Below are 17,588 nucleotides of genomic sequence, written 5' to 3'. Positions count from 1 at the left end.
CATGTCTGAAGAGCCAAGGCCAGCCGGGTCACCTCGGTCAGCCTGGATGGTAGGGCTTTAGGTAAAACACAGGCATGCATATAGACACTGTTCTAAAATCTTTCCCTCCATCTCATGTTATGCTACATTTCTACTGTTAAAGTTAAATAATACTTTGGCTTAAGAAGGCTGCCTTGTCACTGAATTCACCACTGGTCTCAGATTTCAGACCATTGCTAGGGTAGCATGATTGATCCACGGGGTACTATAGCCCAGAGCCCAGTCTAAGAGTTAGATAAACCATATGGATTACACCTCAGAGAAGTAAAAGTATGAGACCTGACACCCGCAGCTAGCCCTGTAACCGTGACACTCATAAAATGGCAACAGTGATTTCAGAACAAGAAAGTCTCGCTGAATAAATGTAACTTCTTCACACACCCCTCCCATAGAAAATATGGAGTCTGCTAAAAAAATATTAAATATTAAAGGTGGAAATATTAAAGGTGGAAAAGCCTTAGATCAAGTTTGTCCCCGTACGTACAAGATCATGTAGCCTGCACATCACTCTTCTGAAATGATCATTTCTGTCTTAATTGGAATGAGATGTGAAGAGTCCACAACAGAATTTAAAACAACTGGTGGCCTAAGTATTACTTCCTCCACCCCCCCCCCAGCCCCATGATTATCTGATTACATGGGGTCCTTTAAATAAGAGCAGCTAGCTGATGTTTCACCTAATCGAATGGATTTTCAATAGACTAGATATTGGGAGACAAAACTCCATGTTAAATGCATTTCAGTAAATCAACATTGATCTGGGCTGTAGCACACTTTTAATCCTGAATTGGCAAGAAATGTATTACTCTATAGGAATATGATTTTCATTGACATTGAACCATCATCTCTCTATTTGTAATTTGCTGTCTTTACAATCCATTCCTTTTTCTTACTCAAGTTTATGAATGCATTTTCCCCTATTTAGCTTCAACTATTACAAAGAGAAAAAAGGAAGCAAACAAACACAAAACACAGACCACAGATGTCATCAGAACAGATTGTTTTATTTGAAATAGGGATTTATTCTTGTTATACTAAAGAAACAAAAAGTGTCCAGAAGATGGTGATACAGACCATGTAAACTGGCTCTTCAGACAGTGTATTCAGCCATTTTTCTAACTTATTTTTCCATAAAATCCATAGCAGCACAAAATAATGTTCAAATTAGGAATAATTGCATTGTATAACCATATTCTCAATTAACTTGATCATTTTGAGATACATTTTATTGTAGTCTGTGAGTGAGCAGATCCCAATACTACTAACAGCTGTTGTGTGGTATATTTTTGTAACAAAAAATATATTTTTAAAGTTTAAACCAACCTATTTAGCCACAACAGGGCTCCAGGTTAGTTTTTATTTCATCCAAACCAGTTTGACCATCCCTACTTGTAAAAAAAATCATTGGCATCTGCAGACAAAATTAAGAGAATCATTTCATATGTTGGTAAGGGGAAAATTGCCAAGCAAATCATAACGGATAAGACTTGCTTAATAAAGTAAATATATGTGTTATTGAATATGCTGTTTCATGTTAATCAAGCTATGCAAGTAGCATCCACTCCAAAAATCATTAAAATTTTTAAAAGACATTTTCCCAAACAGAACTCTGTGCATGTGTGTGCAGGGTCAGAGAGAAAGAGGGGGGATACTTCTTTCAGAAAAATAGCCCCTCTTTAGCACAAAAGACACAAATCTACTGGTTCCTTAATTTACTTCATTCCTGTGATGTATCAAAGTGTTCATTCTACAATCAATGGAGACTCATACTATTGATATTTACAGAGTTTTTAAAAAGCACAAGGTGTTTCCAAATATGTAAAAAACAAAACCCACAAACCAAGCAGACAGGCAATATTTCCTGCCTTAAAGATTCGCTTGTACAGAAGTTACTTTGACAAGAACTCCCTAAGGTGTGAGACAATTAAGTCAGGTAAAACTTGGCTCCCTCAATAATTTCAAATACAATGGGAAATGGCTCATGACTGAGACTGCATTGTTTAAAATTTCTCATCACAAGAAGAGGTACATTATTCTCAAGAGGCAAGGCAGGAAAGGAGAGACAGCTCATCTGATATGTCAGTTACAATATCGTACACCAATTTTGTTTCAACACAGAAGGTGAAATCCCACTGTCACTGATGTCAATGGAGCCAGGATTTCACCCATATAGTGTCACTCTACCACGAACCTCATCCTGCAATCAGGGAAATCAATGGGAGTTTTTAACTGACTTCAGGGGCAGCAGAACTGAGCTGTAAATGGGGCAGGTGCAGGGCTGGCTCCAGGCACCAGCCCAGCAAGCGGGTGCTTGGGGCGGCCAAGGGAGACGGGCGGCACGTCAGCTCTTCAGTGGAAGGTCCCTCACTCCCTGTTGGAGGGAAGGACCAGCCACCGAAAACTGGAGCGGTGGCAGTAGAGCGACCGCAGCTTTTTTATTTTGTTTTGTTTTGTTTTGTTTGCTACTTGGGGCAGCAAAAACCCTGGAGCCGGCCCTGGGCAGGTGGGATATGGTAACTACAGTACCTGTAATAAACACTAGGTGACACTGTATACTAAGATTAGGGGAATATAATATAATATCCTTGAAAGATCCCCTTCAAATATCAAATCGGGGCTTTGAAACAATTAAAAATAGACAGGTTCTGAAGAATCTATCCAAGACAGATCACACTAGCAGTTCAGTTTCAGACAGCAAACTGAGAATGCTGCATGTATCTACGAAGTTTGCTTTTACTAAAATACCACATCCTACTGCATTAAAAGGCACCCAGTAAACTGTGACACATCAGATACAAGTCATCAACTGAAGAGGAGGGATTTTTTGTTTGTGTAACTTTACACAATTTAAGAGTATTTACAGAAAATCTAAAGGTATTTCCAGTCCCACTATTACTTTAATGACATCTATTCTTTGTGGTATTTATCTTCACTGAAAAAAAAATGAGAGCTAATATAAAGATTAGGAACCATATCTTAAACTGCTGTAAATATGGCATTGCTTCACTGACGTCAGTGAAATCACACTGATTTGCACCAGCTGTGGACCTGGCCCATTTAGACCAGACTCCATTTTCTGCACAAGTGATTTATGCTTGTGAATTCTTACACTGTAATAGGAGTTCTATGTGCAATCCCCCTCATTTCATCAGGCAGTACAACACAGCCAGGCAGGAAATGTCTGAAAGATTCAGAAGTGGCAAAAAACACCCTAAACCCTCTTTACCCAGTGCTAATGCCACACAGCCTGATTCTGGGTGGTGCTGAGCATCTGCAGTTCCCGTCATAGTTTTCCAAATGCCAGATTTATGAAAAAATAGTAACCTCTTGGTTAACTGTATTTAATTTCCTTTTGAGAATGTGTGTTGAGACCATCAAACAAAAATGCTATCAAACAGTAGTTAAATGCTTCCCCCTCTTAAAATTTACTCAAAGCTTTTTCTGAGCAGCACACATGTAGCGTTATGGTCATGGGCGACAGAAAGATGCTATAAACACTGAAGGCAAACTGCAGAAATTTCAGCATTAGGTGATACGTTTGGATTATTTCATTCCTCCCCATTTTATTTTCCCTATTTCCATCAACCCCTCTGTACACATGAAAGCAAACTGGTGCTGGAAGTCTATATATCTGGACCACTGGGTCAACATTATGGTTTTTAAACTTTGGTATTTTATAGACATTACCCAGATGCCTTTTGAGTGATGAAAGCCTTATACTTTATTTAAATAAATAAAATACATTAACCAAAACTCTCAGTGCAAAACTATAAAAAAATTTGACCCTAAAAATATAGTTTATTCAAATATCTTAAGTATACAAGGATGCTGAGTTGGCTTTCACCCAGCCCAGTAAATGCAGAATTCAAATTTACTCTTTTCTCCAAAATTTCCATGGGGTATTAAATAAAGCTAAAACCACATTGCTCAATTTCCCATAAACATGTGAATTTGTTTAACTATGTTCACATAAACTTGCTCATTACTGATCCTAGATCTGATTGTCAAGGGATGGTCTAGAAATTAAAAGTTAAAAAACCACCACCAACAAAAAACCCATATAATCTCCACTACCAATGTCACTACTCACCAGTACTAGGATGAATATTTCATGAATAGCACCTTCAGCTACTTGCACAATGATGGAAGTGATATGTGCCATATTTCTAGCTGAGGAAAACTTAATGAGATACTCTGTAGTTTCTATTCGCACCACTCTTTAACCCCATGGAAGATTCATTGTTCCGCAACATGAGAGGATAAATGTATTACCTTTACCACGGCACCTCTCACACAGATTATGTTAATATTCTAGCATTCATTGTGCTGCAAATAGCAGTGTAACTAATGCTTTTGTCTCCTATGTATCATCCCTTTTTACATTTCTAGGAGACTATTGGATGCAGCTACTATTGTGTGTTTAGTTCAGCCAAAGATAGGAGTAGATACACATACTATGCTGTCTCAAGGATACTTTACTTTTTTTTTTTCTTGGTTTTGATTTTAGTTTCCCTTTAATTTAAAATTGAAGTCATTCAAACTGAAATTATAAGGTTGCTCTTTGTGCACAAAAAGCATAACTGAATTATCATTATAATGAATACAACCTTTTAAGTGATAGGTCCTGCACCACTATTACTCTTAGGGTGGAATCCTGCAATTCTCCCACTCACAGCACAAGTCCACTGGCTACAACACCCCTGTTCACCAACCATGAGTCCTGATATGGCTCAACTGGGTTTGGTTTGGCATTTGCAAGAGACATCCCTATGGGAGCTGTGACCAGTAAATGCAACAATTTAGAATAGCTTCACCAAAACAAAGTATTATTTATTTATCCATAGACACAAAGCATTCAGACAAAAAGATTTTAACCATAAGACAGCCACATATGCCTTACCTAAAGCTTAGGTAGATCTAACTTATCACAGACACCCCTGTTTCTGGCACTGAAAGGTCAATCTTCAAGACCAGCAATCAATGCCTTCTTCTGTCTCTTCAGCTTTAGGGCCGAGGTTTTTAAATCCCCCAAAGTTCAATGTTTCATCTTCCCTGATTGGATTTTCCCTGGCCCCACTTTGGAGCTACCAGCCAGCCTGTTGATCAGAACATGGCAGGGGTAAAACTTCAAAGAATCGACACTGTATTATTTGTTAATTACCAGCGTTTGGATTATCTGAAGCCATGAGCTTTGGTTCCTGCCAATGTGCAAAACCATCTAGGAATGAAGGAAATTATCCTCTACTTCTTGTTTAGCAAGCAAATTGATAACTATAAAGCAAGCAAGCAGAGGATCGTATAATAGACATAAATTATATTACAGCTACCCCTCTCCTATATTCTTGATAATACACATGTAGGAATCGCTTCCCAATTAAATAGAGATCCTTCTGCACAGCCAAGCAAAAAGATATAGAGCTGATGGGGGGAACAAAATTAAGGACATAGAGGGAAGGTTACCAAATAAGATCATATGGATGGGTTTGTTCTTTTTTAATAAAATTAAAGCAAATCTTCACTTCTAAATGAAGCCATGAATCAAGTATCCATATCTAATGCATGGCACAGGATTGAAACATGAACTCTGCCAGTTGGAACTTTGCTTGTAAAGATATGTTTTGAATGGTTGGAGAAAACAGAACTAGAACATGAGGAAGTGTGTTGATGATTTCCCTTGCTAGCAAAAGGAAAGGCCATGAGGTACAGTATGAACTGTTTATCCCCTGAAAACTTGGATGTGCAAATATTTGTTTTAATCACTGTAATCTCTTGCTTGTCAGCAGCTGATAACAATGCATAATCATTTTGGAGGAACACACTGAGGTCAAGGGAGTTATTCCAGATTTACAATGGTGTAAGTAGGAGCAGAAGTTATCCTCAAATCTTTCCAAGACTGTTAGTTAAACTTTAAAAACCTGTGAACCTTTTTGTTTGACTTTAAAGGAGGAACATTTCCAATGGGAAACAGTAAAGTCAAAGAGAAAGCTGTCAAAATTAAAGATCAGTTTCCAGCTTCCTGGGTTTTATTTGTTTTTAAGTCCTTTCCTCTTCACCCTCATAAGATCTTTCTTAAAACTAAGGGCAAGTTTTTGAATAACTGCCTTTCAGTAACCTGTGGTTAAAGTGACTGACCCAATAAAAAATGTAATTTAATACATTCCTCCTGCTGTCAACATCAGGAAACAAACTGCTCTAGTTACTCTCCCATCTTACTATTAGAAGTCAAGCTGAAATGGCTCATCTCAAGATAGAATGCAGTGAAACTTACCTCCATACTGCTGTTCATCTGACACAAGCCTGCTTGCGTCTTGTGTTAGGGTTTTTGTTCACTAATTCCAATTGCAAAGAGGCTAAGAGCCAGACTCTGCCTCCATTATTCATGTTGAGTACTATCTTAGTCTGTTATTTCATGGATAATAAGGTGGACGAATCCAATCCTAAATTAGTAACTATGTTGTACCAAGACATTGGGGTGAATTATGCCAATATTAGTGAATATTAGGTTGCACATGTTTCCACTTGATTCCAGTGGGAGCCCTCTTCACCTATCCAACGGCAGAATCTGGCCCACTGTGTGCCAGAACTACAAATGAAAAATGATTTTTGCCACAGTTCCATAAAGAAGCTAATTATTCACTCTCTGAAGGCTTTTCTAGTCAGCTGGCTCAGTGCAGTTCTGAATTTGACAATTTGCATCCCATTATCAAAACCCTGACATATACCATCCACCCAAAGGGTGGTATGTGCCATCAAATACAGTCATGATCCCTAAGGATCCCATTCAACTGTGCAGTTTTACTGGCAAGATTTCTTTGTACCTTTCAGCTCCATTCAGAAGCAGTTTCCTATAATGCAACCAGCTTTTGTTTGAAGACCAAAGCTTTAATCTTGTGCTGAAAATATCCAGCTCCTCAGGGCACCAATGCTTGTTGGGTCATATCTGGAGTACCCATGACAGGTAATGTGATAGCAAGGGTTTGTTCCCACCTATTCCTTCACTGCTATGGCTAGGAATATTACACTAATACTAGACAAGCTTGACTTGTTTGCTTACTCAATAAGGAAAGGGCAAGATCCTACAAATGTTATTTTTAATGCATTGACCCAAGACATTGTCTGGGTTTACCGCAAGGAGGACAGGAGACTTGTTATGGGTTTTAATCAGGCCACAAATTTATTATATATAGATGTCTGGGACTACCCGGCAGATAAAATGTACAGTGCAGGCAAATCCATGCTTATTCAAATCAATTCTCCAGGGCTTTCACCAGGTCCACTTTGTTTCCATCCAGGTCCCTCAGCTGACCAATGGCTTGGACCTTACCATCCACCAGCCTAGTAAAAGGGTTAAAGAGTGCTATGAGAACCTGAACCAAAACTTTTTTAATTTTATGCATCTTCATCTTCCCATCCAGAACCACAGACAAGAAGTGAAAAAATACTACATGAAAAACTGAGCTTGTAGTATTTCTGTCTTAACAAGGAGTGCCAGAAAGGTTGCATCAAAAGCCTGTTCTCATGAGAAATCTTACTCAATTTTGCAGGCCCAAGTGATTAGGACAGAGCAGGTGAGAACCCTGACTTTTTGAGGTTCACTTATCATTACTGCAACTAGCAACAAAATCATTCGGATAAAAAACAAGAACAACAACAAAAAAAGGGTGGAATAAGACGGTGCAAAAATAGTGAAAAGTAAGAAAGATGTACCAAAGTAGAAAACATCAAGCAGAAAAGAAATGCAAGTTATACAATCTAAGCTTTTTAACTAGTGAAATGGAGAATAATGAGATAATTGCACACCAAATTAAGCTGATACATGTGATCAGTTATGACATGAGTTATTAACATCCCGTAGTTACAGCAAAACTGCACAAGATTTTGTAGCAAGTACTGTGCAGTATACAGTAGTTTCACTGAAAATAACGGTAACTATAAACTACCCCATCATATAATAATTATGCAAACAACTCATGTTACCATGCTGGTAAAAGAAGACTAACAGCCAGTATTGAGTTACTGACCTCACAGTGTTTGCAAAAGAAGGTCCAAGCAGATGAGGCTAAGAAATGCATTTACCAAAGAAGGAAGAAGGAATTCTGAAGGGAATCAGAATCATGTCAGAACACGTGGTCAAGAAATTAAAGTATGGACAAAACTCCAGGAGCAGACAGAATAATCCCAGAAGTCTGAAGAAAGTAACAAGAAAAAAAGAGGGATTTCATTAGTGAGTATAGTTAAACTAGGAATAGTTTAAAATAGGTTCTCTTTTCTGAAACTTGCATTTTCAGGATCAGTTTAATATTCAAAGAACCTGGTTAAAGTTTCTGGCTTGCTTGCTGGGGAGCGTACCCTCCTCTGAATACACTAAAAAGAGTGACCAAATTTCTAAATACTTATCCTCTTTCTAGTGCTTCTCTTATGTAGAACTTGGTATGAAAACTTTTCCATACAAGAACAGCATTATGCACAATTTCAAAAGGGGAGAAGTCACATTTATCCAATAATTAAATGGGTTTTAAAATTTAATTTTTCTTCAAACCAAACAAGCTGTAACCATATCTCCAAATGCACATGCAGAGTGCAGAAAAGCAGGCCCAATTTAAGCCAAATACCGTAAATGCACACACAAACTGAGCTAAGGATGCATATACACAACATCATACATTGAGTATTAATCAAAAATTGAGTTCCATAAATGGAAAGCACTATGGAAATGCAAATTGCTGTATCAACTTAATAATTCCTGTGTACATACTAACATGATAGGAGCTGTTAGAGTTTATCAAGTATAAGTGTTTTTAAGTCACTTTAATTCACACATACATGATAAACTAATTATTGTGTCAACTTCTAAATACCTGCATGACAGATTTCCCTGTCTTTTTTTTTTTTTTAAAGATCCTATAATGTTACAGTTCTGATTTAAAACCACAAAGGAAGGATTCAACATTAAGTAAAAACATTTAACTTATTTGATGTAATCTAGCAAGCAGAACATATTCTGCCCTTTTGATACACTAACACCACATATTAAATCTAGGAAAGAAGATTTTTTTCTGTCCAAGTAGAAATGTTACACATTGCAGTGATTACAATTACACTGTTGAATGCATTAGATTTATTAACCCATAATAGGAAATCTTTACTGAAGCTACACATTTGTGCATACACGATATGGATAATTTTAGTGTCCAAGTGCCTGACTGTCCCTATGAATCAAGTACATTAATGTCTAAATAACCTAAATTGTACCTGCAAACAATTGAGCCCCTTCTCCTGCCCACTTGGAGACATTATTCATGTCCTTAGCTTATCTTACCTTCTCACTCTACTCTGATGTGGAGAGAACCAACACAGAGTATAGAGGTGTAGAGTGCTTTTAGGGCCTTTAGCACCTATAGAAGTGGGCAGAATTGGTTTCATTTAAGTTCTTTTGGGAATGATATGCTATGCCAATTCATTGAACATTACTGAAATAAGGAGCTTTAAAAATAAATACAGACGTGACCAGCATAATAGTAAGTAACAAAGCACAAGAATCCCAGGTAGTATCCATTTCATATTCACACAATTGATTTGGAACACGTATGAGGTTTTTGACATCTCATCCAGAGGTTTGGAAATTAACAAACTGCAAATGAACTTCATGATGGCAAAATTCTGAACAATATTTCTCATTAGGCTCTTGAGAAGCCATCATTCCTTTTTACCGTAGACTTCCAATTATAGACACATCATCCTATATTTCGTATTTGCAGAAAGCATCAGGAAAACAGGACTGCTGGTTCAATAAAAAGTCCATATCTCAATTCCGCTATTGGCCACCGATCAGAATTGTAATTTTAAAAAAATTCTGTCTCCTTATGAATCAGTTTTAGATCAAGGGACTTTTACTGATAAGCAACTTCACACATATCTATCATCTACAAAGAAAACTCAAATCTAAGACTGCCTGTACTACTAAAAATACAAATATAAACATATGCATGGCATTGTCCAGATGTGTACGAGTAGGAGGAATAGAAAAGGGTTCTAATTTATATGAGATTTCTTCTGGCAAAGCAACAACTAAATTTGTCCTTTTTCATATTTGGATTCATACGTCACATTTCACCCCACCTGTTAAAACTTTCCAATGTTTCTTCTGCCTACTGATACTGGAAATGTCAAACATTGAATGTCACTTCTTTGCAATTATTAGGTTTCTTTTCTAAACCCCCTTCTCACATACCAGAGACTCGAAAAACAAGCTCTCTTTTGCAAATTCAACAGATAAGAGCTTTTTACACATTTTTCTTATCTTATTGCATCAGAGGTTTTAAATAAACATAAACATCACATTTTGCATAAGAGTGCTATCTATCATCTCACAGAAGCTGCAGGACATTTACCGTTTATGATGAGAATCCATATAGCAGATTGTGTAAAGTCAACAGGGTACCTCATTTGGACTCCAAAGAAATGACGGTATATCCAACATACAATAATTTATGTTCTATCAACAGAACAGTAGATAACCAATAAAGAGAATAATTTGCATCTCTTAACTGCGCATATGGGCTGATGGGAAAAATTACAGTGTTGTTTGTTAAATCACATGTACTTTAACTTTTAATTGAATAAAAGTGAACCACTAAGTCTTACCATCTGTTTCAGCTGAGAAAGAAGAGAGATATCTACATTCCAAAGCTAAAGCGAAGTTGCTTTCTTACTATTTATTTTTACTTCCATTGTTTAGCTTAAAAATTACTGGGGAGTTTAATTTGACATAGGGATAAACACCTCTTTTGCAAGAAGCTAAATATTCACTGAAGTTCACTGAAAGCCATCTTAATTCTGGTCAGAAACTTCCACACAACCTTTCAAAATTCTCTCAGTCTCTATTTTTACAGGTTTACATATAATTAAAGTATGATAAGGGTACATATTTTTCCTATCTATGAAAAAATATACATGTAAAGTTAACACGACACCAAACTTTCACAAATCAGATTGCCTCAATTATTATTAGAACTTGCATAACACGAGAGACTCCCCAAGATGAATTGCTAAAGTTCACATATTAAGATGCTGGACTTACCTTGCATTGTCCAGACACACAGACTGAAGTTCCATTTTGATCACATGGCGTGCCGTCTATTACTTTTTCAGCTTGTCTCACATAGAACCGGTAGCCTATTGCTCGGCAGTTCAGTTCACACTTCTGACTTCCCTTCACTAAAGAAAGAAAAAGGCATAAGTTCCTGCTACCAAGTCTACAGATGTGGTTTAAAAAAGAAATTAAATATTAAACTGAGACCTTCCCCCTGATTTGGAGAGGATAAAAACCAAGTAGGCAAGTAGTCTATAAATTTCCTATCTATATCAAACAAATATTGGATAGGAAAATATCATTTTTAACCTCAAGATTTTGGAGAATTCTACAGAAGATTTTTTAAAACAACAGAATAGCTTTTCCAAACACCAGCCTTATAAACCCCTGGCCTTCACTCCAAGTAGTTTGAATGTAATACTGTAGCTGAGAGAGAGAGAGACCCAGAAAGAGAGGAACACACACATATTATACAACTAACATGATAAATGCCTAACTTCATAGCTCTGTCACCTGGTAGTGATTGTTGCTTTCCTTGCCTGCTCCTATTCCTTTGTCTACATGATTTCTCTTCGGATTAGAAGTCCTTCAGAGCAGAGACTGTGTCTTCCCTTTTGTCAGTCAGTGAAACTTGTGAGATATAAAATTAAATAACTAAAACAACAATAACAACAATGGGCCCTAACGAAGAAACGTCAGTGTAGAATGAAAAACTAAAAATTGGATATTTTGGTTGAACAAAACTCTCCTCTAAGATCCTGACACCACTAAGACCATGACACAGCAAAACACTTATGTACATGCTTAACTTTAAGCGCATGAGTAGTTCCATGTTCAATTCATGTGCATGAAGTGTTTTGCTGGATTGGAGCCTAAACCAGAGCTTAAATCAAAACTGAGGAAATACATCCTCAAATCTGAGCCCATCAGAATATACTCCAGTACAATTGGGCCACAGCTTATAGGCACCCTTCAGAGGCTCATCTGTGATTCTAAAGTCCCAGAGATGGATGATGATGAAGAAAAAGAAAAAAAAAAGGGAGAAAGCGCAGATTCCGCCTTAAATCACATCTAAAGAAGAAAGTGCCTGGAAGTCAATTGCTCAGGATCAGTAACAGATCATTCTTAGTAGCTGTCTCTGAGGCCAGGTCTACAGGACGCGCGAAAATCGATTTTAGATACGCAATTTCAGCTACGAGAATAGCGTAGCTGAAATCAATTATCTAAAATCGATCTACTCACCCGTCTTCACCGCGTGGGATCGATGTGCGCGGCTCGCCATGTCAATTCCGGAACTAGCGATTGTATATTGGTGGAGTTCCGAAGAAGTAAGCGCGCTCAGGGATCGTATAATCGCGTCTAGATGAGAACGGCGTATAGTCCCGAGCTTCGATTGTAACGCGTACGATAGGCGCATCGTATAGACGTGGGCCTGAAAGCTGAAATTCAATCCACTATTGATGGCCAGAGAAAACCGGCTATGATGAAGCTTCAGGTCCACATTGAGTTTCTCTGCTCAATCCAAAACAAGTCAGTTTATTTATTATTACAGCAAAGGTGAAGTTCCCGTTGAAGAGTTAGGACACTGTCAATTGTTCGAGTAGGTTTTAAATGACCAATATTTTTGTATGTTTTTGATTCTGTTGGAAAGTCGTAACTAGGTCAGATATTAACAAATAAAAGCTGCAAACTAATAACATATTTGCAGAGCAAACTGGCTATTGGGAAATGAAAGCAGGAAGAGTTGTCACCATTACAGTTGGGGTCTGGTAGGGGATTATTTTTTTTGGGACGTCCGTGGGAAGGCACAACAGTTATATTAAGGCTGATGGCAATTCTGTACATACAAATGAGAGACATGAACTAGTAAGGTTCAATATACAGCAGAACATCTGTGGGTGTGCTGATAATAAAAGGATACAGAGAAGAAATTTGATATATCAATCCCATCCTCATCCCTCTTAATTCCCGGTATCGAAGCAAGAGTGCCCCAGGGGCGGTCCCTGGGGCCAGTTTTGTTTCAATATCTCTAATGACCTAGAGGATGGTTGTGGACTGGCACCCTCAGCAAGGTTGCAGATAATACTAAATGTGAGGAGTGGTAGATACACTGGAGGGTGGATGGGATACAGAGAGACCTAGACAATTTAGAAAAGGGGATTTTTTGGGGGGGGCCAAAAGAAATCTGATGAGGTTCAACAAGGAAAAAGTTCAGAGTCCCTGCATTGGGACTGATGAATCCCATGTATTCCTAGCAGACTAGGGACGCGAATGGCCAAGGCAGCTTAGAAGAGGCTGGATAATGAGTCACCAAGTGCACTTGTTGCAAAGAAGGCTACAGCTTTTGAGCTCTATAAGTAGGCACTGCAAATGGAAGGGATGTAACCATTCCCTCTATTACGACCTGGTGTGCTTCATCTGGAGTACTGGTGTCCAGTTTTGGGCCCCACACTCAAGAAGGATATGGAAAAACTGGAACAGTCCAGAAAGGGTGGGCAACAAAAATGATTGAGAGCTGGGAACATGACTTATGAGGAGAGGCTGAGGGACTGGGACTGTTTATCTGTAGAAGAGAAGAATGAGGGGGGATTTGATAGCTTTTTCAACTACCTAAAAAGGGTTCCCAAAGAGATGGATCTAGACTGTTCTCAGTGGTACGCAAGATGACAGACAAGGAGTAATGGTCTCAAGTTGCAGTGGGGGAGGGTTTAGTTAGATATTAGGAAAAACTTTTTCACTAGGAGAGTGGTGAAGCACTGGAATGGGTTACCTAGGGAGGTGGTGGAATCTTCTTCCTTAGAGGTTTTTAAGGTCAGGCTTGACAAAACTCTGGCTGGGATGATTTAGTTGGGGATTGGTCCTGCTTTGAGCAAAGGGTTGGACTAGATGACCTCCTGAGGTCCCTTCCAACCCTGATATTCTATAATTCTATGAACTCTTAACACTATGCATGAACAAAAATATTTGTTTAAAAAAATCCACGCAAAAAATTGTGCAACTAACAAGACATTTTCTAAACATTATAGCTGAACTACCCAGGACCAAGCTGCCCATTGGGACCTGAGGGAGTTTTCTCCAAATTCTTCCATTGAGGTAGGTGTGAATCGGTTGTCAACACAAACAAAATAAACAGCGGCTCTAGCTTCCAAAGAGAGTGGATCACTAGAGACACAAGGACTTCCATGAAGAAGCTTTGTGTCTTCACAGTGATCCTGGGTAGCCCACCACAGCCCCTGTGACAGTATAGATTCGGCATTAGCAGTCATCCCTGGAATCAGTTCCCCATCTCTTATCTTTTGCTTGATTTCCTGAGGTCTTTGAGGGCACAAAGCTGGTCATCCACCCACCCCTCCCCACTTAAAACCTAGACCCCAGGCTTTTATTGCATCCCAGTCCATCACCTAGCCTTCATCTGTAAGTGGTCTTTCTAGATTGTAAATCCTTCAGTGCAAGACCATGTGTTCTTCCAGTCTGCAAAGGCACTTGGCACACTGTTGGTGCCATACCAGCAACAGAAACATTTCCATATAGTATGTTTTTCCCTTCATGATCAAACATCAGCAGTTCAAGTACTGAAGAATAGCTGAGCAGTGCAGCAGACTGTCCTATTACATTCGGTATTATATGCCCTAAATTTTTGCTTGTTAATTACAAGTGTTCAGCTTAGCCTCGTATTCTAAATTCTTTCTAAAACAGTCATATGAATTCCTGTCTATCAGCATAAACCCCTGTCTCTAGAAAACTTCTTTTTGGCAGAAAGAAAATGTCTGTGGACACTTCTTTAAAACAATCCTCCAGATATCAATATTTCCTTTCTTGCAAATGTAACCAACATAAAGTGTTTTATTACAACTACTTTCAGTAAGCTACTGTACCACCTTAATGTCAGGGATCAGGCTCTCCAGATATCAAAATACAATAATCCTTAAATAAGAATTGATTTCAAAGCATGGGAAATACTCCGAGGGTGTCATCTGGCCTTCTCAACAAGAGAGCAAGAAGTCTCCATGGTCATAATGTATATTCATTTATCCCCAAGTTCAGTGGCAAAGAAATGGGAAGAAGAGAGTATTCATTCTGCTATATATAGATGAAAAACATATGGACCAAAGTTGATGTCGTTTAAATGAAAGAGAATCTATCCACCATACTTTTAAAGCTATAGTGTTATAATGGGGTGAATTGCTCATAATGCTCACACAGCAGATTAAATACACAATTCCTGTAGGAAATGGATGGCTCATGGATTTAGAAATAAGCTAAAAAGTCTTTCATCTTTAAGTCACCAGTTCAAATCTACCCTTAGGTGAAAGTGACAAAGTCATCACCATTTCATGGCTGTTCAGTGGCCTGCATGTATTGAGTTAATGATCTTAGTTCAGTCCAACTGTCCATATTGCAACTGGCACTTGCATTACTGATACCTCTGGATGACCCTGTTATTCCTACTAGTAGATTCTCAAAAATGTGGCTGAGGGTATTGCTACACTTGGCATTTCAGAGCGCTGCCATGGCAGCGCTTTGAAGTGCGAGCGTGGTCAGAGTGGCAGCGCTGGGAGAGAGCTCTCCCAGCGTTGCACGTAAACCACATCCTTTACGGCTGTAGCGTGCAGCGCTGGGAGCCGCACTCCCAGCGCTGCCACCCTGATTATACTGACACTTTACAGCGCTGCATCTTGCAGCGCTCAGGGGGGTGTTTTTTCACACCCCTGAGCGCGAACGTTGCAGCGCTGTAAAGTGTGAGGGTAGCCAAGTTGTGAGATATGCTTGAGGGCCAGATGAAGCAAGTTTTCCATGCTTCTTCCTTATTAGTCTGTGGCTAAACACAGGACTTCAGCACCTTCTATAAGGAATACATTACTTTTAAATAATGCATATTACAACCACCACTAGGATGTCTGGATATTATGGCCCTGTTATGTGCTTAGCTAGATTGGGGCCTATGGGCTTCATCCACTGCAACATTCCCCGAGGGCTGCCTCAAAAAACAAATCACACCTGATCGGCAAAGTACTTGAACTTCCTATTCTGTTTTAAAGTGCTCAATTTTCTACTCTCCAGGCAGAGCAGGGGCATGGGGAAGAAAGAGAAGGGCAGCACATATCATTTTGGTAAAGTTTTTGGACTCTTATGGAAGAGTTTGTGACACATGCTGTTCTTGATACATATTTAACTGCCCTTTTGAGAACAAGCCAGTTGTAAATCCAACACAAGCCCTGCTGCATTTCTCTTGGGCCACAACGCAGGGTAGGAAGCTGTAATGACATAGACAGGTTCTGAATTTAAGATGAAAAGACAATATGACCATATACGAGATAACAGAGTTCCTTTCTCTATGGGACAGGAGCTCCCAGGGGCTGGTTCGCATTCTGACGAATTGTTAAAAGGTAGTTTTAATTCATTTACTTTTTTTGTTATTAGATCCTCTGAGTTACTCTCAATTTATTTGGTGAGATGAAGTCCCATTTGTGTGACTACCATATATAGTTTGAGAAACCCTGATTTATAGCTTTCACTTCACAGCATTAAATTAATGATGGAAAAAATCTGCAAGGGCTCTTAAAGCACTTGAGTTCATTAAGCCTATAAATTGGGGGTGGGGGAGACCACTAAAGTGAGGAAATTTTTTTGTTTTGCAAATCCAGTAACATTTAACATTCTTTAAAAAGCTAAATGTTATATGGCATTAAACTAAACACTTAGCAGACTATTTCTGTGTGAAGGACTGATCTTGCAAAGGTGCTGAGAGCCTCCTCATCTATATGGAAATTGAGGGCATTCAGCAACTCAGGTGAGCACTTCACTGGAGTTGACCCCAACCTGCAGAAGTACAGTTCCCAGGAGACCTGTGCTGAGATGAACTGTACTGTAAAGAGTATAATTTTTTTTGGAAGAAACATATTTATGTATGTTGTTTAAAAAAGTGAATTTGGTGCCCATGAAAGATGCCAGGGTGACAGCTCTAGCCCATGAAGATGTTAATGTATCCACAGCAGGTTTAGTGCCAAGCAAGCTTATTTCACACTGGCCTACCAATATCCCTAAACTGTAGAATCCACTTGAACGGCTGAGATTTTTCATTTCCCTGTCCATTCAATCCTTTGCTTCTCTGCTGTTACTGGCAACAAAGGATTCAATTAATGCCAACTAGGATTCCAGCGAACAGAGAGAAAACTATTAGGGAACCTATTCCTTTCCTACTCTCATGTTGTGGATGCCTACCCATGAAGAAGTGGGTTAAGATAGGTCATTACACACAGATTGCTAATCATTCTTCAAAGGCGGGCTGGGCCGGTTTATTTACCTGCCGCGTCCACAGGTTTGGTCTATTGTGGCTCCCACTGGCCATGGTTCACTGCTTCAAGCCAATGGGAACTGCTGGAAGTGGTGCGGGCCGAGGGACATACTGGCCACTGCTTCCAGCAGCTCTCATTGGCCTGGAGCAGCGAACCGTGGC

General features: G+C 39.0%; 1 protein-coding gene across 1 annotated transcript in view; it reads right to left on the bottom strand.

Moving 5' to 3' along the window:
* The window catches only part of THSD4 (thrombospondin type 1 domain containing 4), a 610,875-nt gene that overhangs the window by 403,534 nt on the left and 189,753 nt on the right, over positions 1-17,588 (bottom strand). Inside the window, exon 4 of the mRNA XM_075069580.1 lies at positions 11,120-11,256. Within this exon, the coding sequence (XP_074925681.1) occupies positions 11,120-11,256 (137 nt within the window). The remainder of the gene's footprint in view (positions 1-11,119; positions 11,257-17,588) is intronic.

Source organism: Chelonoidis abingdonii, chromosome 9 (genome assembly GCF_003597395.2).
Source record: "Chelonoidis abingdonii isolate Lonesome George chromosome 9, CheloAbing_2.0, whole genome shotgun sequence".
Classification (NCBI taxonomy): Eukaryota; Metazoa; Chordata; order Testudines; family Testudinidae; genus Chelonoidis; species Chelonoidis abingdonii.
Note: the sequence above shows the minus strand (reverse complement) of the source record. Positions and strands in the feature narration are given on the sequence as shown.